Here is a 24,679-nt window from a genome sequence, read left to right on the forward strand (position 1 = left end):
AGAGTTGAATCACTGTCCCATTTTACGAGGTGGATAAAAAATGCAGACCTCTTGATCTTCGCAGTGGCAGCTCAAACACTTATTTTGGTCTGTCTTCCATAGTAACAGGAGATGAAACTTGAGAAGACAGTGTGGACTAATGGATAGAGTGTTGGACAGGAGGTCAGGAACCTCTGTTCTGTTCTATTCCCAGCCTGCTACTGGGTTGCTATGTAAACTTAGATAAGCCAGTCACCCTCTCTGCACCTCATATTTTCCATCTGGGAAAACGTAGGTAGAGACATTCTGTACTTGGCTTCTTCACAAAGATATTGTGAGAAACGATTTAAAGAAGCTCATAATATCTTTTGGTTGGAAAGATGCTACTTAAATATGTTAGCATCTCGGTTTCCTTTGGCAACACTCTTTGCACAGCTGGCACTCTTCCCATCCACAGCTGTCCCTTACTGATGCACCACAGGACAGGTACCTTCCAACAGCCTTTGCTTTGCATAGAAGCTGAGAGTGGTGCTCTGAAGCGAGACATGCCTGGGTTTGAATCTCCTGAAACTTACTACTGCAGTGACCATAGACAAGTCATTGTACTCAGTTTCCTCATCTGATAGACACCCAGAGTTAATGACAGCACCCACCTCACTGGAGCACAGTGAAGTTTGCAGGCATTTAGGAAGAAAACACTGTCAGCATTGTGTAAACACAGAGCATGCTTCATGCCAGTGTGTGTAGTTACCATTATTCCCTATCGCAGCTCTTCGTTCTTAACTTGGCAGAGAAGGGAAAGCATCACCTCCGGTCTTGATTTCCTCCAAGCCTCTCTTCCCAGCTAGGCTGCTCTTTCTTTTTCTTTTCTTTTCTTTTCTTTCTCACCCTGCCACTCCCACGGGCCTCCAGGCCCTGAGGATAAACTCTTAGTCACCATTATCCATCATATCATCTGTCATAAGCAAGGGAGTGTCACATAAAAGATAAAAGAAATTCAGGTATGCTAAACTACTCTTAAAAACATCTCTGATTTATTAATTTTTTAAAAAATGCTAACAGCTTTCAGAAGAATTGCAGAATGCAGAGTGAGATAACTGACCTTTGGCAGCTAGGTTTTGACAATTATAAAAAATGAATTGAGAAGACCTCATGAGGAAATAGAAGAACAGGTAACATTTTAACCTCTCCTCTACAGGATGCCCCAAAATGTACAAACTGCTCAAACATAAAGGATTGAAGTAGCTGAGGATACAGCTCAATGGCATACCACTTGCCTAACTTGTGAGGTCCTATGTTTGATTCCCAGCACCAAAAAGAAAAAATGAAGTCTAGTATTCACATTATTAACAGTCTCAATAAAAATATTTATTTCAGGGGTTAACAACATTCTAATATTATAAACATTTTAGAATTTGATGAAAATTATTGATTGGATTTTTGTAACTTACTATAGTGTGGGATTTCTAAGATCGAATAGCATCTAGAGATAATCATATGTTCCATTGATTTTTTTTTTCCTCTCTTTATTATTAGAACCAACCTACATCACAATTGATCCACCTGCGTGTGGGGAGTTATCAAACTGCACTCTGACAGAGAAGGACTGCATTTATGGTTTCAAACTCGATCACAATGGCTGTCGAACTTGTCAGTGCAAAAACAGTGAGTAGACAGAAGACTGTATTTTTTTCTGAGCCCTAATATGACACTGTCAAGGCATATTATATGATTGAATACCTTTCTCACTCCTGCTCAGACATTCCCTTGACAACCTGAAGAAAAAGGGGGAAAATGTTATACTTAACACAAACAAATTCAGAGTCATCTGGGAGAAAAAGAGTTGCTCTTTTATTCTGGTTTGCATCTTGATTTCATTGTGTTCTTAAGGTCCTTGATGCCCAGTTTCATTGGGGGTCCAGCCCACAGTGGCTTTGGAACACATACTTCAAGCCACCCAGTCAGCTCTCTCCACAGCCCCCTTGCTGGTGTTACCTACTGACAAGGAAGTCACCACACATAGGATGTCCCATTCTGTGTATGGCAGTCATAATCCTTAAAATATGCGCCACTTTGTTTACTGTGGCTCCATGTAGATTCCAATCATGTCCTTAGGCCGTGATCTCTGAAACTAGATTAAGTATATTGCATTTCTCTGTGGGGGGCAGGGGGCAGGAGGGTGGATATGCCCTACACGTTTAAAACTATTTTGAATTCCCCTAATTCCTCTACCAGAATAAACACCTTCAGTCCTTCAGTGCCCTTCACAATTCCTCAGGTGACATGGTTGCTAGAATTTAGTTGGTCTTTTCCATGCGTCATTGTCCTTATGTAAAATGTGGCTTAGAAACAAAATATTAGATTGCATTGATAACTGCAGTGCTATTCTGTGGCCTACACTAGCGTTAGCTCTTTGAGTGGCACACTGTAGGCTAATCTTGAGTTTATAAGCAGCTAGTATCACTAGGTGTTTTTTATGTCCGCTGCTGTTAGTTGCTTCACATCTGTTCTGTATTTGAACATTTGAATTTTTTTCATCATATAAATGTGGAGCCAAATTTAACAAGGAATTCTGCTAATCATTTTAAACCATTTTCCAACTAGTTGGAATATTTTTTAATCTTGGTAATGTGATCTTATTCTTTATACCTTCTAGATTATAATAAATACCACTGATATGTTCTTGTCTAAATCATTGGATTAAATTATACAGAAGTAAGGACAGGGCCCTCTAGTGTGACATTGAGTATAGTCTTCACTCCTAAAGTGTGTGATTTATTTAGCCTCACTAGCCCCATCTCTACAGGGAAGTCTGGACACCTATGCCCTGATACCTTGTCTGAAATCAATATGCATTATATTTGCAGTATTCTTTTGCTGGAAACCTCACTTCAGAAATAAACTGAAGCTGGTGGGGAGCCGCCTGTTAGATTTGTGGTCATGAGTAACAGTTGTTCCTGAAGAATTTTCAGTTAATGTTAAGTTTTGTGTGTTTTTTGAATCCTCTCTCCTTTTGAGTTGACATTTGGCTTGTTTTCTGAAATTTCTTTCTATTCTCTCTGATCTCTCCTAAACATAGACAATCGTTCTATAATAAGCAGATTCTCTGTGGGCTTTGGATATAATTATCCTGGGCTTAGAGGCTTAAACTTACTTAACATAGAAGGATGCTCTCTTTCTGATTTATCAGTTATCTTGGGCTTAACATTCTTCTTAACTTTAATCATTCATCACTTTCTTTTGTAAGAATATTTTTATAAAGAAAATACAAAATAGGAGTAGAATAATTTTGTGTTCTCTGTTACACATTACCTACCACCCTGCTGTCTACACAGTGAAATTAGTGCTAAAAGAGAGTTTATAAAACTGCTGTTCTTGTAGTTATTGCCATCTTCATATTTCCTACAAGCCTCCACCCATCTGGGGCTAGCCTTTCTGCATCTGATCCTGTTTGGGGAAGGGCCAGTCTCTGCTATGTGCCCATCTGCCTTTTATACCTCCCTTTGGAAAGCCAAGTTCACTGGAGAATTGCCTTGGCAGCAACACTTGTTTACATAAATAGTCAACCTTGTCTTTTTAACACCAAGGTATTTGGTAATTGTGTCATGAAATGTTTATATTTCAGTCCCTGTAATGCCTCTTGAGTTACACATCCTTTTTTTTTTTTTTTTTTTATCATGGGATTGTGCATGAATTTTTTCTGTAGCTCTTAAACATCTAAAAATACAGATGTGCCTATCACCTCACCCAAATACTCCATCTGAGTTTTACTACTATAAAGTTTGGGGTGCCTAGTCATGCTTCTGTAAGACTCTTGGCATATCATGAGGAACTTTTGTCCATCAGTCCAAATAAGGGATTTCCCTCACTTGTCATTAAAGCAAGTCAAAAGGTGTCACTGGCCTTTTGCAAATTGAGGCTATTAGGAAGAATTTCTATGCCTTGTCTTTGAGTTAGCTTTTTCTGACTTCTCAAAATCTGTGTGTACACCCTGCAGAAGCCTGCATTTTGTCCACCTTTAGGAAGAAATACATATATATATAATAACATTGGATTTGGTACCGGGGACTTATTTTTTTAACACATAAATCTTTACTTAACTATTCATTATTTGCAAATTTTGTCTATTTATAGAAATATCTCATCTTTCTTCCTTTTCTCTTCCCTTCTTTCTTCTTTTACCACCTGCCATATTCCACGTATTGTATTAGGTGTCAAGGCCACAAACATGAATAAAATGCAAGACCTACTCCAAAAAAAAAAAATGAAACTAATGAAATGCCACCATTTGAAGCCTGCTTCTGTTACCTACAAAAGTGAATCCTGCTAGGAGAAAGCTTCTGTTCACACCAGAGTAGAGAAGTTACTGCCTCGCCCAGGGCTATACTCAGTGCTTAATCCACAGTGCTCAGCAGGTATCAGCTGGCTGAGGAGCAGAGAACCTTTAGGATGATGGACACCTGTGGACATCATTCCTGTCTAAAGTCCCCCTCTGAGGGTTCACCATTCTGGTCATATGTTCATCTCATCACCCTGAGATTCTTGACTTGGGTCAGTCTTGCCCTCTCACTCCTGCCACCCTGTACCTGAAAACAAAAACACCAGGTGGAACTTGGCAGTTTGTATCATACAGAAGTCTAAGCATGTGCACTTTGCTCTCCCTTCTCCCACTCCTATTAGTTATTCTGATTATTTTAGAACTTTGGAGGCCACGTCTTTTGGAGTTGAGTCAGGTCAGATCACATTGCTGGGTCCTGGGTTGTCAAATTCTTGTGATCACACACGGCTCCCCTCAAAGGCTCTAGCATCAGCCTGACCTGCATCTGAGGGATCAGAGCTAGTTGCTTTACTTCTACAACCTCTGTGCCCTCATCTGTAAAGGACAGAGGACAGTATGTGATTAATGGGCTATCGTAAAGACCAAGTAAGTGAACAAATGCAGAGTTAGCCTCATCGCCTGGCATGTGGTGACTGTTGATTCTGCACACTAGCTGTTCTGTAACATCCATTTTTGAGTCAGCCCAAGTGACCCTTTGTGGAAAGCCCCAGATTCCCCTCCTCCCTCATTCCTGCCTGCCTCCAATTCTTCCTGCCCTCCAGGACACTCACCAACAACTTTTCTTTTTATGTTTCCAATTAAACTTTCAAATTCTCTTTCTCCTTGTTTTTTTTTTTTTTTTTTTGGAGGGGGCGGGGGAGTTCTTTAGATTCAGGTAGAGTGTAGGCTATTCTTTGTCCCATTGCTCTATGTGATAAGTATTTATCTTGTCCAGAATTCTCCCTTACAGTATTTTTCTGCATCCCATCAAAGCCATATATATATAAACTGATATAATCCAATATATCATAGGCAGTCACGTTAGGATTAAAATAAAACCCTATTGAAACATGTCCTTCAAAAATATGTGGAAATTATATAACAAAGAAGTTTTTTGTCTGAGCGTATTATAGCCTTACTATTTTTTTACGAGTATTTTTTTTATTGGTTGTTCTACAAAGCTCTTGACATATCATATTTCATACATTAGATTCAAGTGGGTTATGAATTCCCATTTTTACCCCAAATACAGATTGCAGAATCACATCGGTTACACATCCACATTTTTACATAATGCCATATTAGTAACTGTTGTATTCTGCTACCTTTCCTATCCTCTACTCTCCCCCCTCCCCTCCCCTCCCATCATCTCTCTCTACCCCATCTACTGTAATTCATTTCTCTCCTTGTTTTTTTTTTCCCATTCCCCTCACAACCTCTTATATGTAATTTTGTATAACAATGAGGGTCTCCTTCCATTTCCCTTTCTCTACCTTTCCCTCCCACCTCATGTCTCTGTTTAATGTTAATCTTTTCCTCCTGCTCTTCCTCCCTGCTCTGTTCTTAGTTGCTCTCATTATATCAAAGAAGACATTTGGCATTTGTTTTTTAGGGATTGGCTAGCTTCACTTAGCATAATCTGCTCTAGTGCCATCCATTTCCCTGCAAATTCCATGATTTTGTCATTTTTTAGTGCTGCGTAATACTCCATTGTGTATAAATGCCACGTTTTTTTTATCCATTCATCTATTGAAGGGCATCTGGGTTGGTTCCACAGTCTAGCTATTGTGAATTGTGCTTATAGCCTTACTATTTTAATCTGCAAAAATAACATCTTGTAACACTGCTAAACAAAGTAATACACAAGGGGCATATGGAGAACTGAATTATCCCTGACTTAGTGTCCGAAAGATATGTTTACAATAAAGAGAAGTAGGGTAGAAAATGTTTCAGAAAGTACAGTAGCGACAAAATTTAAAACTAAAATCGTCTAACTAAGATACTAATTCCCTATCTTTGGGGGTTATTTATTTATTTTAGTACAAACTGTTAATAACATTATTTCTTAACTGTCAATGTCTGTTGCTATCAGGCACAATACACTTCACCTTACTTTATAAACTCTGTGCATTAAATGACATAAATGACATCTCTATGAATTAAATAGCATTAATCTTTTGTCATGTTACTGTCCACATCTTTAAATCATCTGGTTTTGACTGGCTTATTGGTGTATTCTCTTGAAGTCTTAATACTATTTGATTTTTAGGAACTAATAATGCTTTTATCTAGAAACTGATGTATATATGTAAAATCAATGGTAACAAGGAGGAGCAAGCTGGCATATCTTTCATGAAATATATATGAGTCAAGCATCCCAAGAAGTTGACAGCATCAAATATGGTGGGGTGGGGGGATCCTTGTTTTTCATTTTATTTACTACTTATATACAAACACTTACTATCAGGGACAAGATTGGGACTACCATTTGTAATGCTGCATTTCTTTGTTTAATAGCCTCAAGAACATAATAGCCATCCTTAATTGTTAACGGGTTTGTAGAAATTGCTAGTATCCAAGAGTTTAAAGTACTAGAGCAAAGCGGTGTGCAGGACACCTCATGTACATGCAAATGACATTGTATTCCCTTATGATAAAGGGATGCTTCTTATAGTTGTGAAGTCTTGAGCAAATGCTCCTATTTTGAAAAACTTTCAGTGCTATCAGAGTAAAGTTTTTTTGTGCTGTTATTTCCCTGTCAGGATGGCAGTTCTCATGGCTGGGGAAGAGCATGTAGCAAGTGTTGACTGATACATTCATTCATTCAGCAGCTTGTTGTCAAACATCCACTCCATGCTAAATCCCATGACAGTCCTGGACTGTGAACATAATGAAATTAGGGCCCTGCCCTAGAACTTCCCTTTAAGCACAACTGAGATAATATAGACCAGAGCCCACAGATGAATGATCACAAATCAGGGAAGGGCTGGGGCACTTCACTTGAGTGACACGGCCAGTCTGCTTTCTAATGAATGTCCTGAGCAGAGACAGTGTTGGTCAGTTTTGTGTCACTGTGACAAAAACACCTAAGATAATCAGTTTATAAGGAAGAAAGGTTTATTTTGGCTCGTGGTTTCAGAGGTTTTAGTCAGTGGTTTCTTAGCTTGTGGTGAGAGAGTGTATCATGGTGGGAGGAGCTACTTATTTCATGACAGCCACTAAGTGAGAGAGAGAGAGAGGAAGGGCTCAGGGTCCCAGTATACACTTCTAGGGTACCCCTCCAGTGACCTAACTTCTGCCTACTAGGCCCCACCTCCCAACAGCCTTTGGTGGATACTTCCAAATGATAGCAGAGATAGGTTGAAGACAAACTTAGTTATTATCAAATTGTTTAAACTTAATAGTGATATAATAGTTAGTTGAGTGAAGAGCATTCTAGGTCAAGGTTTATGGAAAAGTTTCCTTTTAACAGAACCAAAAAAAATAAAAACACAAATGTGCTCAAACTTAAAAGTTTCAAGGCATTTAACCCCCAAGGATGCCGACTCTGTGAAGTTGTAGGAGTGTGTTTAATTCATCTATTCCCAACATAATTCACTTGGTGTCATGACTTAAAAATACTTATAATAGAAAAATGGGTTCATAGCTTAAGGTCTCTATGTCAGAAAAAAAAAAAAAAACATGGTTATGAAAGTCTTCTCCACTGTTTCACACATTCCTTTAATAATGGGAAATGAAAAATAAGGACCTTCCTTCCAAGTCACGTAATTTACAAATTTTTAGATGAGCCAGTTTGAATTTATCTTTTAAGGATATAGATTAATATTCAGTTGCTTGGCAGGGTGATACAGACCCATGAGGTTATATTAAATATGTGTCATAAAAGGTTATAATAACAGCAAAATAGAAAATTATACCATAAGTCACATTTTCTTTCTAAAAAATAACAAATTAAATTTTGCAAGTATTGCCAGCTAAGAGTCACAAGAGACGCTGTCATAAAATATTTATGTAAAACACGGACCCATTTTACCTATTAATTGTAGTTAAGATTTAATGTTAGATTCTAAGATTTGCCTGTGGAGGAGACAATGATGTCTGGTTTTCCTAGGAACTTGTGCATTATTACAGTATCTATGCTTGAAAGATGTCCATATAAAATAAAAATTCCTTTAGAATTCCAGCAGTAACCGTCTGCTTCCCGTCTTACCAGTCCATGTAGAATGACATACAGACATTGCCAACCTTTAGTCATCACCATATCAGCTTTCTTCTTTTAAATTTGATGTTCTTTAAAATTCTACATTTCATTTCAGACAGGTCTCAGTTTGCTTCATTTATATCATCAAGCATGCTTTTCCTGCCTTAATATTTTTTATTTTTTTATATTTTTTTCATTAAGCTCTGTAATGTCCTTTAAAATCATCTTAAAAGACTTAGTGAAGGTAATATCTTCAGTAGTTTCTTTTAATGGTCACCATTGCTTCTCCCCCCTTCTAAAGTAATGTAACTACTGACAAACAGGACAGTTTGATATCCCTTTAAATCGTGCTAATGGGGGATAGTTTAAACATTGATATAGCAGTTATACATTAATATGAATATTTCTCCAGCATATTTTTTTAATTAACTAACTAAATATACCCAAATATATGGGTATGTGTGTCAGCATGTAGGTTAAAAAAAAAATCTAAATAGAGCACTGAGAATTTCACTTTCATTATATTGTAAGAGATGTGTTTATATAAAAGGGTAAGAAATCCCTTAGGCTACCTACAATAATGCAGCATTATGTGAAGCCATCTAACACCCACAAGAGTAAATATAATGTGAGCATTTAAGTACCTTCATCATCTGTGATGATGTGCAATACAAATAAAATACATAGTGAAATTTGGAGCATAAGTTTCCATTTCCCTCATTTTAACATAAATGACCATCAGTCCACTAATAAAAAAAATTAATTTAAAAATACACTCAATCATTAGTTTTCACTTCAAACCAATCAGATCTGATTAGGCTTCAGAAATCCACTTCTAAGCTGGACTTTATTTTGTGTCTTCCTACCAAAGGGTAGAGTCACGTTATAACCATTCAGTAGCACAATCTGCACTTCTCCATGATGCTGATGCTATGGTAGAGCTGGGAAATTTGAATCCGTGTTCGATGGGAGGATTGGGGGAAGGTTTTGAAGCACGATGTATCCTGGTCTGTTCACCTTTGGAAGAAACGTGTCATCCATTTGTCTTCACAGGGGAGGAGCTGTGCTCAGGCCTTAAACGAGGCTGCGCCTTGGAGTGTCCCTTTGGCTTCCTAACCAATGCCCACAACTGCGAGATCTGTCAGTGCCGCCCACGGCCCAAGAAGTGCAGACCTATTATGTGTGACAAATATTGTCCACTTGGATACCTGTACGTATTCCTTAATCCAGAAAACCTGCCATTAAGTGGAACTTGTTGAGATGTTCACACCCATTCTGTTAGCCGTTTTGTGTATTTGTGAAGGAGTCGGTCATGTTCCAAATCCAGAATAACCTACGCTGATTTTGTAGTCATTCAGAAAGCAGGCAAAGAATTGTGTCTCCAAAGAAAAGAATGAAGTTTTATTCCTGCTCTTTTGTGGAAATGTGCCAGAAACACTCTCCATGTATGCTAAGTGAGACGTCCCCATAGGAAAGTCCTTCGGACACTACCTGACGGGACGGGAATGGAACTGTCATGTGGTCCCAGTGCTGTTAGTGCCACAGCTTTTCATGGCTGTTCAATGGACTGTTTCTTTTTTTTTTTTTTTTTAAAGAGAAAGAGAGAGATAATTTTTTTAATATTTATTTTTTAGTTTTTGGTGGACACAACATCTTTATTTTATTTTTATGTGGTACTAAGGATCGAACCCAGCGCCCCGCGCATGCCAGGCAAGCGTCCTACCGCTTAAGCCACATCCCCAGCCCCTGGACTGTTTCTTTATGTGGCAGATGTTATGAGTTTCCTTGGAGATGAGGTCCATGACCTGTATTTTTAAATATTTATTGAGTCAACCCTTACAAAAATCTAGACAATTCCATGGGGGAAATAAATATTTTATATTTGTTTCTTTGGTCTTAATATAGACCAAAATGTTATTATTTCAATTTATACCAGCCTTTTACAACAAGTCGATCCATTAAAAAACGAATCACTTTTCAGAATATTTATTTTGCTTTCTCCCATTTCAATCTTTGTGCCTTTCCAGTTTTGTGAGAGTTATATCAAATTATAGAACTTAGATCCATCATCTTTTGTCCATCTTATTTCATTCATCTTTTTTATTCTTCCTTTTGAAAATTCTCAAAGATATTTTGAGATCTGTGGGGATAGATCTTCATTCTCATTTTAACTGGATAATTAAGTTGGTAACATTTTTCTTAAAAAATGCTCCAAATAAACAAACCATCATTTTCTTAATTCTAAAATATGATATCAATAAAAGCATAGTTATTTCATCACTTCACCGCTAATGTAAAATAAAGTATCATTGGCATTATAGTAGCTACAGCCACTTGCTAATGTTATAACAGTTCGGAATCAAGGCCACTTTTAAACTCAGCCTTCATCTCTGAGGGGAAGTTCTTGAGACAGTATAGATTTCACTTCTTACTCAGGGGGGCCCAGTTGGCTGTCATGGACAACTGACTCTTTCACTAATTAGACATGTGTTTTAAGAACAACCTTTAAAAAGAAACCTTGACCAGATATGCTATGGGAATGTTAGGATGAAGGTGGCCATCAGTGCCCTTTGGTTCACCTGCTTGAGTGAACCATCACCTTGTGCATACAGCAGACACTGATAGTTGGGATGGAGGGATTCATGGATGTATGAACAAACAATGAATAGCAGATCTCAGAATGGCATGAATCTGTCATTCATTTAACTTATTCTCATTAGGTTGAAATAAAGGAGTAAACCCTAATGTCCACTACTTATTTCACTTAGCAAAATGTATTTTAGTTGTCACTCACAATTGTCACTCATCAAAGGTTTCTCATAGGACCATCTTCTTCTAGTGCCCCTTTACTTGTTCATGAGAAAGAACAGAAATTCTGTTCCAGTTGACTGCCACTGAGGGTTACTTGGGATGAGGCATGAAGGTAAATAGAGTAGTTGTTTTTTTCCCTCAGAGGTGCAGGAAGTCAGGCAGGGCCAGACCTGTAGAGGAGATGCTAAGCTGGGAGTGCTCAGTCCTGCAGCTGTGAACAGGAAGAAGTGGAGGGTGGGTGAGTTTCTTGTATTACTCTCTTTTTGGAGAAAATGAAATATTGGTAAGAATTGTTTTGTCCAGAAAATCTCCACTTAAACTAATGTTTTTTTTTATAAATGTCTACTTATTTACTTGATATTGACGTTATGGTAACGTAGAATATGGATAAGTTTATTAAGGGGAAAAAAGTTCCTCCAGACTTTTTCCTTTACTCCTCTGCACTTTGTTCATAGCTCAGGGATGGAGGACATTCTTTCCTACCTAGACTTAATGAAGTAATTATTGGACCTTGATTGTAGGTCCTCTTAAGGGTTTTATTCTTTATCAACATTTGTATAGCCCTTCCTGATCTGTGGGTCCTTAAGTCTTCTTTTCCTATCATCTATAAGTTTCAGAAGATACCTCATTAAAATGTTTACTAGTGTCTAGAATTTCTCAGGGAATGTGATCATGTGAGGAATCCTGTAGTCCTAACAAAAGAAAGATTTTGTGCCTAATGATAATCTCCAACATTGACCGATGAAATGTCCTTTATCTTTATATTATACAGTTACACATGCATCTTTTTATATTGACACCACTTTTTGTGATTAAATCAACAGTCATGTCATTGGGATTCTGACCAGCCTGTCCCAGAAACACACAAGCGCCTGGGCAGTTCTAAACCTTGGTCATGATGGGTGGTGATCATAGCCACAGGGAGCTAATTACACATCATCCTAGGAGTTTTGAGAGTCGAGTCCAGTTTGTCTGCATAAATGGCAATATCACTTCATTGACCCTTGGTCTGAATGGTGGGGCATCATTTGAGACTTTGATTTTCTGACCTCTGGCAAAATTTTAATTACCCAGGAAGAATAAGCATGGCTGTGACATCTGTCGCTGTAGGAAATGTCCGGAGCTCCCATGCAGTAAAATCTGCCCCTTGGGTTTCCAACAAGACAATCATGGCTGTCTTATCTGCAAGTGCAGAGGTAAGTGTGAACACATAGCCCTTCCCCCTCAAAGCAGCCAGGGCTATCAGAACAAAGAGCAGAAAGACATCCTATAAATGGAATGGTTTAAGTGATTGCTGCCTCCTCTGACACAATTGTCACCCTCTGCGGGACCCTCCCACGGGACTTCTTTTTTCTTTCATCTTAATGGAATAAAAGGGCTCAGAACAGAATTTAAAGGAAGCCCATTATGAATAAGAACATTGACCAAATTAATCACTTCTTAGCTCTTCACTTTTGCTTGTCTTAGGAACTTGAGCCTAGAGCTAAAGTTTATCTTGGCCTCTGTAAAGTCCCCCTCAGTTCAGAAATGGAATTGATACAACTAACGGTAAAAAACTTCATTTCAATGCCCTTGAGGTTAGTATTACTGAAGGTCTACTCGTATGTTTCAAAACTGAGTTTTCCGTGAGAATTTTGACATGGGCTGAGAAGCACATGCCAGCCCAGAACGGTATGTAAAGCACAAATCCTGAGCATCTCCACTAGTCTGCACCTGGCTACTCCTGAAGTTGTTGAGTGTGCACCTGGGTTGCCATTCCTGCCCTTTTCTCAGCCCCGCCCTGCTGCCCATCCAGTTTGTGGTAGTTGTTAACATGACACATTGATTAAGCAATAAAAGATCCCTAAAGTTTACTCGGCAGTTTTTCAAAGTTAGACAGTTACCACCTTAATGGTGTTTTGAGGAGGTCAGAGTAAACACACCTCTAATCAATTGCTTCAGTTGTTCTACAGAACAAAAATCTGTTCATTGCCAGAGGACTAGGAGTTCCCCACTGGATGAAGCTTCTAGAGAAATGATTCTCCATACATTAAACATACATGAAACTTTATCCATCAGAAAATCAGGGAAAGGAGTAAAAGTTAGCCTGCTAACAGGAGAGAAACGTATGAGTAATCTTTTCTCTTTCTTCTTCTTTCAAAATTAAAAGCCTATTTACTTAAATTCTTTTCCTGAGCATTTCCCATGTCACTTGACTGTCCTTCGTAGACGTAGTTGTTGGTGGCCAGGTTTCATCCCATATAAGAACAGGACATGCTGCTTCTCCTGTGCTGTAGCTGCTTCTTCACCAGGCTGCCTTCTGTCTGTCCAGAGGTCCCTGCTTCCGCCGGGCCACCTGTCCTGTCAGGCACATGTCTGTCCATGGATGGCCATCATCATAAAAATGAGGAAAGCTGGCATGATGGGTGCCGGGAATGCTACTGTCACAATGGACGGGAAATGTGTGCCCTGATCACCTGCCCGGTGCCTGCCTGTGGCAACCCCACCATTCATCCTGGACAGTGCTGCCCGTCATGTGCAGGTAACAGCTGGCTGCCCTCTTGTGTGCTTCAGATGAAGAGGGCTCCTGCCTTGCAGGGCCTCATTTATACCTGTGACTCTGGGGGAAATACGGGAATGACCCCTGGGACACTTTTTAGCTCTCTGTGCCTTTTGTAAACAACAGCCACAGAATCAGCCGAGTACTATAAATGACGAGTGAAAAACCAGAGAAATTTCTAAAGCTCTAGAAACTGTTGTTATTTTTGAATGGTTTACTCAATTATATTAATCTTTGAACTACTTGTTTGTAAAGGATGTAGGCTTATGTACTTAAATCCAGCTCTCTGTTTTACTGATAGCGTATTAAAGCTGAATGCTCTAGTTAATTTGAGGGGATTGGTGCTAGTTTTATTATATAAAAGCTTATCTCTTATCCAGTGATAGCCTGAGAGGGAAAAGAATCACCAAAGTCTATGGCTATTGCTCTTTTTCAAATTAATGGACATGTGGCACTCTTGCCAAATGGAGAAGTCTAGAGTGACCACGCATTTCAAGTCATAATAACAGTAATCGAAGTAAATTACTATAAAACAGAACAAATTTGTAATTCATGGGGGTCTGTTACAGTTGTCAGTAACAGCAAAATTATTTCCATAATTTCTCATCTACTGCGTTTTTACTAAAGCACTCATCACGGTTGTGTATCTATGGTTTCTCCCTGTGTGCAGGCCACTGTGAGTTAGGGGAAGAATACTTAAGCTGTCTTTCATTTGGAAAACAAGCACAAATATATTAATTCTCTTACTGGAAGGCCAGGGAGAAGAGGGGTCTCCCTATTCTCACATCAGATTTTTTTTTTTTTAAGTTCAAGTCTATTGTCATATTTTGAATTCATGATTATTTTTCCTCTGGTCTTGCATCTCCATATGGATGAGTCCCTTTAAGCAAAGGGTATATAGGCAGGAGCCTGAGGTCTGGCCCTTTTGCAGCAAGGCAGGATTAGCCCGGGAGAGAAGGTGGCTCATGCTAGCCAGAGTGCACCTGCATTGCATCCCATGGCGTGGGACATGTAAAGTCCCTTCAGCTCTTGAGATTCTGTATATCTCAGTAATTATTACTGTCAACCTGACAGGTAGCTCCCATACCCCTGTCAAGGACCAGGTTGCAGTGCAGAATTAATGGCTTATTTTGTTCCCTCCAAGTTTGGTTAGATTTGCCCTGCTTCAAAACTTTTCTTTTTTCACATATTTTACTAGTTAAATCTGAAAAACCACTTTGTCAGATCAGAAGGTGAATAAGCAATTTAATGGATAAGATTCTAAATTGACTCTTTAGGGAAGGAAAAATAATCTGTTCCCTTAAGACCTGTATTTTAGTTACAGATGTGAAAGCATAGGGTACTGACCGACATCTGGCTCTCTCTCAAGCATATGCTCACTGAGGAAGTCTAAGAGTCAGATCAGTGGAAAGGCAGAGTCATGACCAAGAACAGACGACTGACCCCAGACTGAAAGTCAGTAAAGTCAGAAGTATGTTTCTCTGTTACAGAGATACAGGACTCTTATATAGATAGTTATTGATGTATTATTGAGGGTGTGTGACTGCTGCACATACATGTTCAAAAACACATTCTCGTGTATGAATGTGTAATAATGTTTTTTCCAAAGTCTTGTCTTTAGTGGATTGCCACTTGCAGAATCTTCCTACTAGAGACCCTAGAGCCATTTGTACTTGTGAACTCTTGTTCAAAGACTTTCCTTCTCCATTCAGGGACACTGATTTTTCCTTGATTAAGTGAGCAGCATTCAAACTCTTCCAATGGAATAGTCATCAAATGATAGTATCTCTTTTATTTTTCTTTTCTCATCCTCTTTCTTTTCCTTTCCACCCCATCTCTCCAGTCCCTCCTGTGTTTTGCCTTGAGTCATGTAATAGAGGAAGAGGGAATAGAAAGATAGAACACCTGCAGGCACACACAGCTCTCTCCTGCCCCCTGCCCCATGTCCACATTTAAAAGGATGACAGTTGTCAGTCCTCTCAAAACCTTTTTTGAGTGTAGTAAGGGAGCTTTTTTCCAGCATTAGTTTATTGGCACACTCTCGAACAATTTTTTCTTTCTTTATAAACCACAGGAAATGTATATTTATCATCTTGTCCCAGTGCATCCTTTTTTTCTAATTACCTTCTTCTGTGCTATTCATGTACTAGAAGGTTCGGTGCACTTGCTTGTGAATTTAAGCACTAACTAATGTCCGTTTTCTGAGCTGTCTCCCCTGCATCAAAGTTCCCTTGAGAGATAGCCATATTGAAAGTTACTTTCTTAACTGGAAATTGGCCCACACCACTTTATTTCATCAGTATCATTAGCTCTCATGCCAACCACCACTTTGAAAATAAGGGCCCCAGTGCACTCATAGGAGATTGCAGCTCTGAACATCTCTGCACAGTCAGGGTCATTCTCTTGGGGCCCAAGGTCTGTGGAGCTTCAGGCATGAGCCAGCCGTGATGTCTCCAGACTGTTTCTCAGCAGGACTCCACACTGTCAACACCTCCTTGAAGTGCTTGTTGTGTTTGGACTACACGAATATGGTTAATGTCTTCATTCTTTTCATTTCCCCAGCCCAACTTGAGGGCAACTCCCAGTGCTTCTCCAGACATTCCAACATTAAATTCCCTCTCTATCATTACCATCTCACCAAGGGACCAAAACCACCTCTCTTTTGGGGAAAGAAATCATAGTTATCAGCTTCTAGGCACTTACCTCTCTGGACGATGATATCGCCAAACAAATGTTTAGTCTCAGGTGAGAGTTTTCAGACTGTTGATTCCACAGGAGCATTCCTGCCTAGTGTGCTGGCGGCCAGCTGAGATTAGGTGTGTCCTGTTGACAGCAGGACGTATTTCCAAGCATAAAAGTGCTCAGGATCCCAGAGATAATGAAATGGATAGGGCATACATCATTTGGAAGTTTTGTTTAACTAGAAGTCTATCCATTATCCAAACAACCATAGGCATGGGTCCAGGCCCTTGACTGCTCTCAATACTCAGAGCTCACAGTTTCCACATTTGAAAAACAGAATGGCAATGCCTACCTCACAAGGTCCATGTAAAGAGTAAATGTAAAGCATTTAGCTTGGAAATAATTGGACCACTGCAAGCTTTCAGTAAATGTGAGACCTTTATTCTAGACAACTGCACATTCTTAGAGATTCCTAAATGGAGTTCCCTCCCTGTAATTTAATTCTTATTGATTTCTTTCATGATTATTGACAGACTCAAGCTGCTTGCACCTCACTTCCTGAGATTGGCTCTTCTACCTTTGTCTTCCATTTCCATGCGTAGAATATTTCTCTTCTTTTCTTCACTCTCCTCTTGATGAAAGTAGAACAAGATGCTCTTCAGACAATTCCTCCTTTGTCTCCCTTAAAGCAAATGGTACCAGGTTCTTCAAGAGCTGGAAAAATAAATAACTTCTTATGGTTTGATTTTTTTTGTTTCATTCCACAGATGACTTTGTGGTGCAGAAACCAGAGCTCAGCACTCCTTCCATTTGCCATGCACCCGGAGGCGAGTATTTTGTGGAAGGAGAAACGTGGAATATTGATTCCTGTACTCAGTGCACCTGTCACAGTGGCCGGGTGCTGTGTGAGACAGAGGTGTGCCCACCGCTGCTCTGCCAGAACCCCTCACGTACCCAGGACTCCTGCTGTCCCCAGTGTACAGGTAACCAATGTGGTGCTTTAGCCCACCACTGGCTGGGGAGGGCACAGAATTGGGTATTGTCATTTTGCAGGTCAGGGTTCACCCCACCTAGGAGCATGCCAAACTTAACAACTTGGGCAGGATTATCATGCAGCCTGCTTCCTAAATTCATTCCTTTCTATCAGCCATATACTTGTGCAATCAATATGCCTTGCACCTGAATTGACTCTGAAGAAGAAAGGCAATTGTTTCTTTCTGACATTTTCTTCCTTAACCCTATATCTCAGACTCTAGCAATAAAACTAAATGTAGTCACCAAATTATTCCAGATTTTACTAGTATGAGAAGTCGTTTTTGTTTCTAACAAACATGAAGAACAATTATTGATAATGCAAATAAAATTATTTGAAAGATGTGAAGGTAGTGAAGATACTTTGAAATGTGTCTAATGCCACTGCCTCAAACTTATAATGATGAATTAGTTAAGACCCAAGAGTATTAAGTGACTAACATTGCATATGTATATAGAGTGTTGTTATTATTTATTTATCAGACCATATCAAGTTAATTTATGGTCATGAAAGAAATATGGTCTAATGAAAAATTTTTAGGACTTTAAACATAAGTTACTGGGGTTTACGACTAAAATAGTACTCTAGTTAACACTAGAATATATGGCTTTTTCAAAAGGTATTTTATTTTGATATATAAAATTACCAAGTTGGCAGAACAACTGATTTTATTTTGATGTTCCTTAAACTTCCCATCCTGTCAAATTAAATCAGTAGCTGCTTAACCTTCTGAATATTAAATCCTTAAAGCATTTCTACTCAAACCTAAACCCTCATATGTTATTACTTTTTTTTTTTTTAACATTGGTGATCTAATTGCTTCTTTAGAATCCATTGTTTCAGCATATCCAGTATCTAAGTTCTTCACAGGTTTGTGTTGATGGTGTTTTCTAAACTGCATCAGGTGAACATGTAGGGATAGGCACATAATTTGCCACCATCACCATGCATTGCCGTCAAGGTATCATCACCTTAGAACAAATGGTGTAATGAGCAGCCTGATTAATCTTATAAATTTAATTAATGAAGATCTTTTCTAGCATAAGAAATAGTTCATATGGGTTCAGTTTTTAGGATGTGTTTGACCTATGCCCACTGTAGTTTTATCATTATTACTAATGTTCCCAGATCCATACCCTGCTGATTGAGGTTCCTATTAATAAAGAGCCGTGACTGTTCAGAACCTCCTGGTAGAAACCATTGGAGTGTTCTAGTCATTGCTGACAATGAGCTTATGTCTATTCAGTTACAGATAGCTATGCAATGTCAGAATTGAGCCATGGGGATTATGAGATTTAATGAAAATAGAAATGACTCCTATCCTGTAGAGCAGTAATCCAAAAGAAGAACCAAACAGCCCAGTGTTCCAATTAAGTAAATAATGATAAAGGAGGAGGAGGTGAGCTTTGAGAAAGAGGATTTAAGAGTCCACATAGCCCAGAGAGCTTGCACTGAAGTAGAAGTGCCCCTGTTGCCATGTGGTCTAGGATCTGAGTGAACACAGGATTGGCGGTGGGAGGGACAGTGGGGAAGGCACTTCTTGAGGACCACTAGCCCAGATTCATTGATGGGACACCTGACTGGTCTAGAGGTTGGGCCTGGGAAGAGAAGGAGAGCTCTGTGGAAATGGGCCTCCTTAGAATGCCAAGGCATGGTTTCCTGGATGGGATGTGCATGGGCCGAGCCCCACAGGTTCCAGCCAAGCAAAGTGGGGCATTCCTGCACTCCTGCGGTAGACTGAGCAAGCTCCCAAGTGCTTTGACTTCCCATTTATGAATTTAGATCTGGGTGGCTTTTTTTTTTTAGAGAGAGAAACTTCAATGATATTGCTCATCCTAAACCTTAGGACGTTTTACTTTGCATGTCAGTATTCCAAAGGTAACTCTTCTGTCTGTGAATAAATGTATATCTAGAATAATCTATATTTTAAAATGAGCCACCTCCCCTGTAATGTATCTTTCTGAACTTTCCATTCATAGCTGTATTATAGCAATAAAAAGATTAAAACATCAACTTTTTTCACGGTAGTAAACTTCAAAAGTAGCGTTGATCAGCGTATTGCACATCTAGAAAAATACCATCTTTAATCTTAAGATACTTGTATTCTGAAATGGTCTGAAGAGATATGCTGTACATAAGAAAAGCCACAATACTTCATGGTGTTCCCATCTCTGAGATGCCTTGTCATTCTGTCCCCTTCCTCTGGCCTGGCTTAGAGCAAAGTCTTGAACAGAAATGGGTTCATGAAAACAGATGAAGCATCCCTGCAGGCACCTGTTTCCCCAAAGTAAAAATGAGCCACAAGAGAATAAGCATTTGTTTGTTTCTTCTAAGTTTTTTTTTCCCCATTCTTTATATTCTGGAGTTGGAAGAAAAGTGTAGCATATAAGAGAAAGGGAGAGAGAAATAAAAAGAGTGAGTGATCACCAGTAAAAAGCAGCAATGTTTGGAAGCTGAAATAGAAGAAGGGTCTCTGAGGCAGAAAAATGGGAAGAAATGCCCAAAGGAAGAAGATAATGGGCAAGATTCCAAGAACATTTCCAGCCAGGGTGTGGTGGGAGATGTAGCATAGTAGAAGAACACGACAGACACACCGTGCGTCCCAGCTTTAACTCACCACTGCTGCAATCCTGATGTCTTTTGGGGTCATTTCTGGACCCAAATAAAAAGCCTCTCGATACTAGGGTGTCATTCTCACCATCATTCCGTTGCTTCATTACTGCTATCCCTGCTAGAATCAGGCATTACTTGCAAGAGCCAAGCTAATGTGACCCATAGTACCTTTGTGATTTGAAGGGCCCGGTGTGGGTAAGAATGAGTTGTCCTTTTTTCCAGCCAAAGCAAAAGTTAGCAATGGCCAGTCTCTTAAAGAAGAAATGATCTGTGAGCAGAGATGACTTCAGAACGGTCATTGAGAAAATCCCATTTTACTGTCTTTATTCTCCTATTATATGAATGGGATCTATGAAACTCTACCTGAAATAGGACCCAAGGTGCATTGGGAGCAGGAGAACCAATGACTGTTCTTTCATTGTGCTTCTGCCTTCCAGGCTGGTAATAGGAGAGATGGTTATATTTAAGGGAAGGGTTTGGGCTGGTTCCGTTATGTTATGCTGGCCTCCCTCTGACCCTCAGAAAGGTCCCCAAATGAAGCAGCTTCCCTGGTCCTCAAAGAGACTCTTCTTGTCAAATCAAACTTTTTGGCCATAGGGTGTGTTCATAAAGCAGATGGAAGGAGAATGTGACATTTAAAGTTTCTGCATCATGCAGTAACTTCATGTCTGTCTCAGTTATTTCAGTTTCTTGGCTGAAAATAGAGTTCATGCAGTTGATTCAGAAAGGAACATATCATTGAGAAAATGTAGCTCTCTTAGGGGTTTGCCAAGTATGACTGCTACAGCTCTTTCTGGACTCTTAAAGTGCTTTCTTTCATCAGAGAGATTGTGACATTTCTCAAATGAGAACCTTACTACTTAAATTTTCTTTTCTCATATCTGAAAGATTTCTGCTTGGGGCTTCAGTTTTCATTAATTAATTTTATTAATTCCATTTTAGTTCATAAACTCAAATGGAAGACAGTAAACATCTCAATCTGATAATGAACCTGTAACATCCAAAGAGATGCCTGGGATTACTGATGATGCTCTTTTCTATTTCAAGTTGTACTATGATCTGGAGACCCTCTGGTCTAAGTCTCTAAACAGAAAAGACACAGATGACTTGCAGCTAGTTTCTCTGCAAGTGGTTACATCCCTCTGTGAGATTTAGATTTCTTATCTTTCAACCATTAATGTGAAGCCTGAACTTTGGGAAGTTACAGTTAGGTGTTTCTTGAAAGTCTGATATTATGAAAATCTGTTTGGTTATTAATTGATTAGGATTGCATGTAGCTGTAAGTAAGACAAAAAAGTGACTACAAGTGTTAAACAAATAGAGGTTTATTTTACATCCATTATACGAGGTTGGAGGCAGATGTGTATCAACATTGACTCAGTGGCTTAGTGCCGTTGAAGTCTTTCTATGAAGGTAATGATAAGGATGTTATAGCTACAGTCAGCACACACTCTTTGCTTTTGCATCCAATTTAGCTCATGAAGAGAAACGAAAGACAAGACACATCTCAATCCAGTAATGAATCCATAAATGAATAACAAGTGAAAAATAATAGTTCTGTTAATTGTAGGTATTGCTCATTGTTGCTGGAGATATTTCATACTTTCTAGTGAGGAAGAATGAGGAAGAACAGTAGTAGCAACACATCTATCCTTTGTAAAAAGTAAAAGTTTTCCTGAAATGGCCTCATTATGCATGAGCTACAGCTAGTGACATGGCATCCTTAGTTGCAAGGCAGATTTTCCTGATTGACTTTCACACATTGTACTCCCAGACCTGAGACCACCCCCAGAAAATCAAGACTGTAAAGCTAAGGAAGAAGAGTAGAATGTGTATTATGTATTTCAAATAACAGAATCGCTGTGGCAGGTCTTTTTTGATCTTTGTTATTTTTCTATTGAAATTCAAGATCCAGCCTGAATAAGACTTTCTGATTTGGAGCATTTTTTTTTTTAAAAGGTGGCACCCTGACCATAGTGACTACATGTATTTTTGCTAAATCTGAGTAACAACCCCCCCTGTTGCACAGTTGGTGGCCTCCAGCATCTCCTTTGCTGACCTATATGTTCATTTTTCCAGATGAACCTCTTCAGCCTTCCTCATCCCATAATGAGAGCGTGCCTAGTTACTGCAAAAATGATGAAGGGGATATATTCCTGGCAGCTGAGTCCTGGAAGCCTGACGTTTGTACCAGCTGTGTGTGCATGGATAGCGTAATTAGCTGTTACTCTGAGTCTTGCCCTTCTGTATCCTGTGAAAGACCTGTTTTGAGAAAAGGCCAGTGTTGTCCATACTGCCTAGGTAAGACCAAGAAAAAAAATCTTTCATCTGTGCCAGTGGCCACTAAATCAACATTGACAGCCATCTGCTAGATCAGTTAATATTTTTGAAATTGGTTTATCTGTTTGACATGCCACACAGACCAAGGTAGGAACATCAAGTAGGGAAAGGATGCAGAAGAGGTGCTCCCAAGATGAAATGCATAAAAAATTAAGAAATTTCTCAGAACATAGTGATATTTTAGTGTTGTCACATTCTATTGGGTTCCTTTGCTGGTTTAGGATTTTCGGTATTAGAACATATTTCTCTACTTGATTATTTTCAGTGGTCTTTTTTTTTTTTTTTTTTCATTTCCCATATGAAAGTACACTTAGTGTATAAAATGTGCCACTGCCTTGAGATCCACTAAGTGTGAAATGTTAATTTAACCACCCAGCTTTTCCTGTCTTGGGGCAGTTAATTGTTTCTACTTAAGCCTCGTGGTTGTCATGTTGATGGCCTAGGCACACTGAGGTCTGAATAACTGACAGAGCTCTCTCCTTCTTATGACCCATGGTGATACACCTTGAGCAGAGGACATGCGTATGTTAGCCCCTAACATTCCTACCAAACCAGTCCCGTAAACATTAGCCAGTTGCTGTTCCAGGGACCAGAAGGCGAGGCTGCAACAGCTGGCAGCTCTAATCAAGGAATGTCCCTGGTCCCAAGACTGTCACTCTGTTATTGCTTTTGCATCCAGTTTAGCTCATAAAGTCAAATGAAAGACAAGACGCATCTCAATCTGAGAGTGAACCCTTCATCAGGGTAGCAAATGAAAAACTATGTGAGTTTTATAAATTGTAGGTATCCTGCATTTATTGTTGGAGACTTTGCATGCTTTCTAGACACAAATCATTGCAGATATTTGGAGTGATACCTAGGAGAAAAGAGAGATTCTGGCCGCAGAGTTTTGTGACAGTTATGACACTTTCTCAGGAATCTTAAGAGCTAGATTTTTCCCAACATAATGACCAAAGAGAATTGAAGATTATATTTGGGAAGCTACATCTCCTTTAGAGTGACCATCTATGTCATTTGTTTTTCAAGCCTTGATGCTTTTGAGGGTGAAATGGAGTCTGGCAATAATTATGATGGGACCACAGCTAGGGACCAGGAGTGTCTTCAGCAAACCAGGACATATGGTAGTTCTTAGCGCCTGCGATGTGGGCCTCTCTGTACTACCCATCAGCTCTGCAACTCCTAAATGGAGCCAGAAATATACCAAGGCATGCATTTAGTTTAGTGCTACTTACTTTTTTAAAGAGCTAACCAAAAATTTATACAAGAAATGGCCTTGACTTTGGTGAGAGCTAAATGAAAGATATATATCTAGGTACTATTTCACATTGCAGGCAGGAAAAATACACCCAGCATCAACCTGTTTATATATCAGTACTTTGGTAGTAAAGTGGTCAAAAGTCAATCAGGAGCACTTGGTTCATCCTTGGGAAACCTTGAGAATTCCGTGTACCTTCAGAGGGAAAATCTAGCAGCAAATCTCTCCTGTGTTGAAAATTCTGAGATTGTTTTGTTTAGATGAAAATTCCTATTGTGTTTTGCTGCCTAATTAGTAAATACATAATTAGTAAATTTCTCAACTGGTAAATTCGTTGCTCTACACTAGTAAATCACTTCTATTTCTCACAAAACCAAATTGGCAAATTCAGAGTTGTCGAAGGAAACCTGCAAATCATAGGATTCTGTGTCCATTCTTTTGTCGTTTGCTTTTTTTACTTTCTTTTATATTTCCAACTGATGGATCATTTTAAAATAAACACCAATCTTTAATGTAGGAAGGAAAGATCAATTTGATTTTGAATTTTTAGTTAGATTACAAGCACTTTCACCAAACTGTGGTTCACAGAAGCTCACAATGGTACAGTGAAAATTTCATTTCAAACACATCTAGCTCCACAGCTGCCCCCTACAGTGATACAGGTGTAATTGTGTTCCATACTCCTGACTCTTTCCAGGAAAGTGTTAGGAAGAGTTAGCACTTGATGAGCAGTACCCGTGTGCTCTGGTCACTCCTTCATCTTAACACTTGGTGCATTTTGTGGTGGTACTTTAATAGTCATTAAGCCCCTCCGTCCACCTGTTGCTTATTTTGTAAATAACCGTGTTAGATTTCACCCTTGCTTGCATGGCCCTGCTGTCTCCAAGCATTGGAAGTTCAGCTCATGA

General features: G+C 39.2%; 1 protein-coding gene across 6 annotated transcripts in view; it reads left to right on the forward strand.

Moving 5' to 3' along the window:
* Positions 1-24,679, forward strand: part of Crim1 (cysteine rich transmembrane BMP regulator 1) — a 179,810-nt gene that overhangs the window by 130,766 nt on the left and 24,365 nt on the right. For 3 of the 6 annotated variants that reach the window (XM_027933454.2, XM_071601487.1, XM_071601490.1), the window contains 6 exons: positions 1,516-1,644; positions 9,552-9,708; positions 12,384-12,505; positions 13,621-13,830; positions 17,298-17,513; positions 22,256-22,477. In XM_027933454.2, the coding sequence (XP_027789255.1) occupies positions 1,516-1,644; positions 9,552-9,708; positions 12,384-12,505; positions 13,621-13,830; positions 17,298-17,513; positions 22,256-22,477 (1,056 nt within the window). The remainder of the gene's footprint in view (positions 1-1,515; positions 1,645-9,551; positions 9,709-12,383; positions 12,506-13,620; positions 13,831-17,297; positions 17,514-22,255; positions 22,478-24,679) is intronic. The other 3 variants (XM_071601491.1, XM_071601489.1, XM_071601488.1) reach the window with 2 other exon arrangements.

This window comes from Marmota flaviventris, chromosome 14 (assembly GCF_047511675.1).
Source record: "Marmota flaviventris isolate mMarFla1 chromosome 14, mMarFla1.hap1, whole genome shotgun sequence".
NCBI classification, from domain to species: Eukaryota; Metazoa; Chordata; class Mammalia; order Rodentia; family Sciuridae; genus Marmota; species Marmota flaviventris.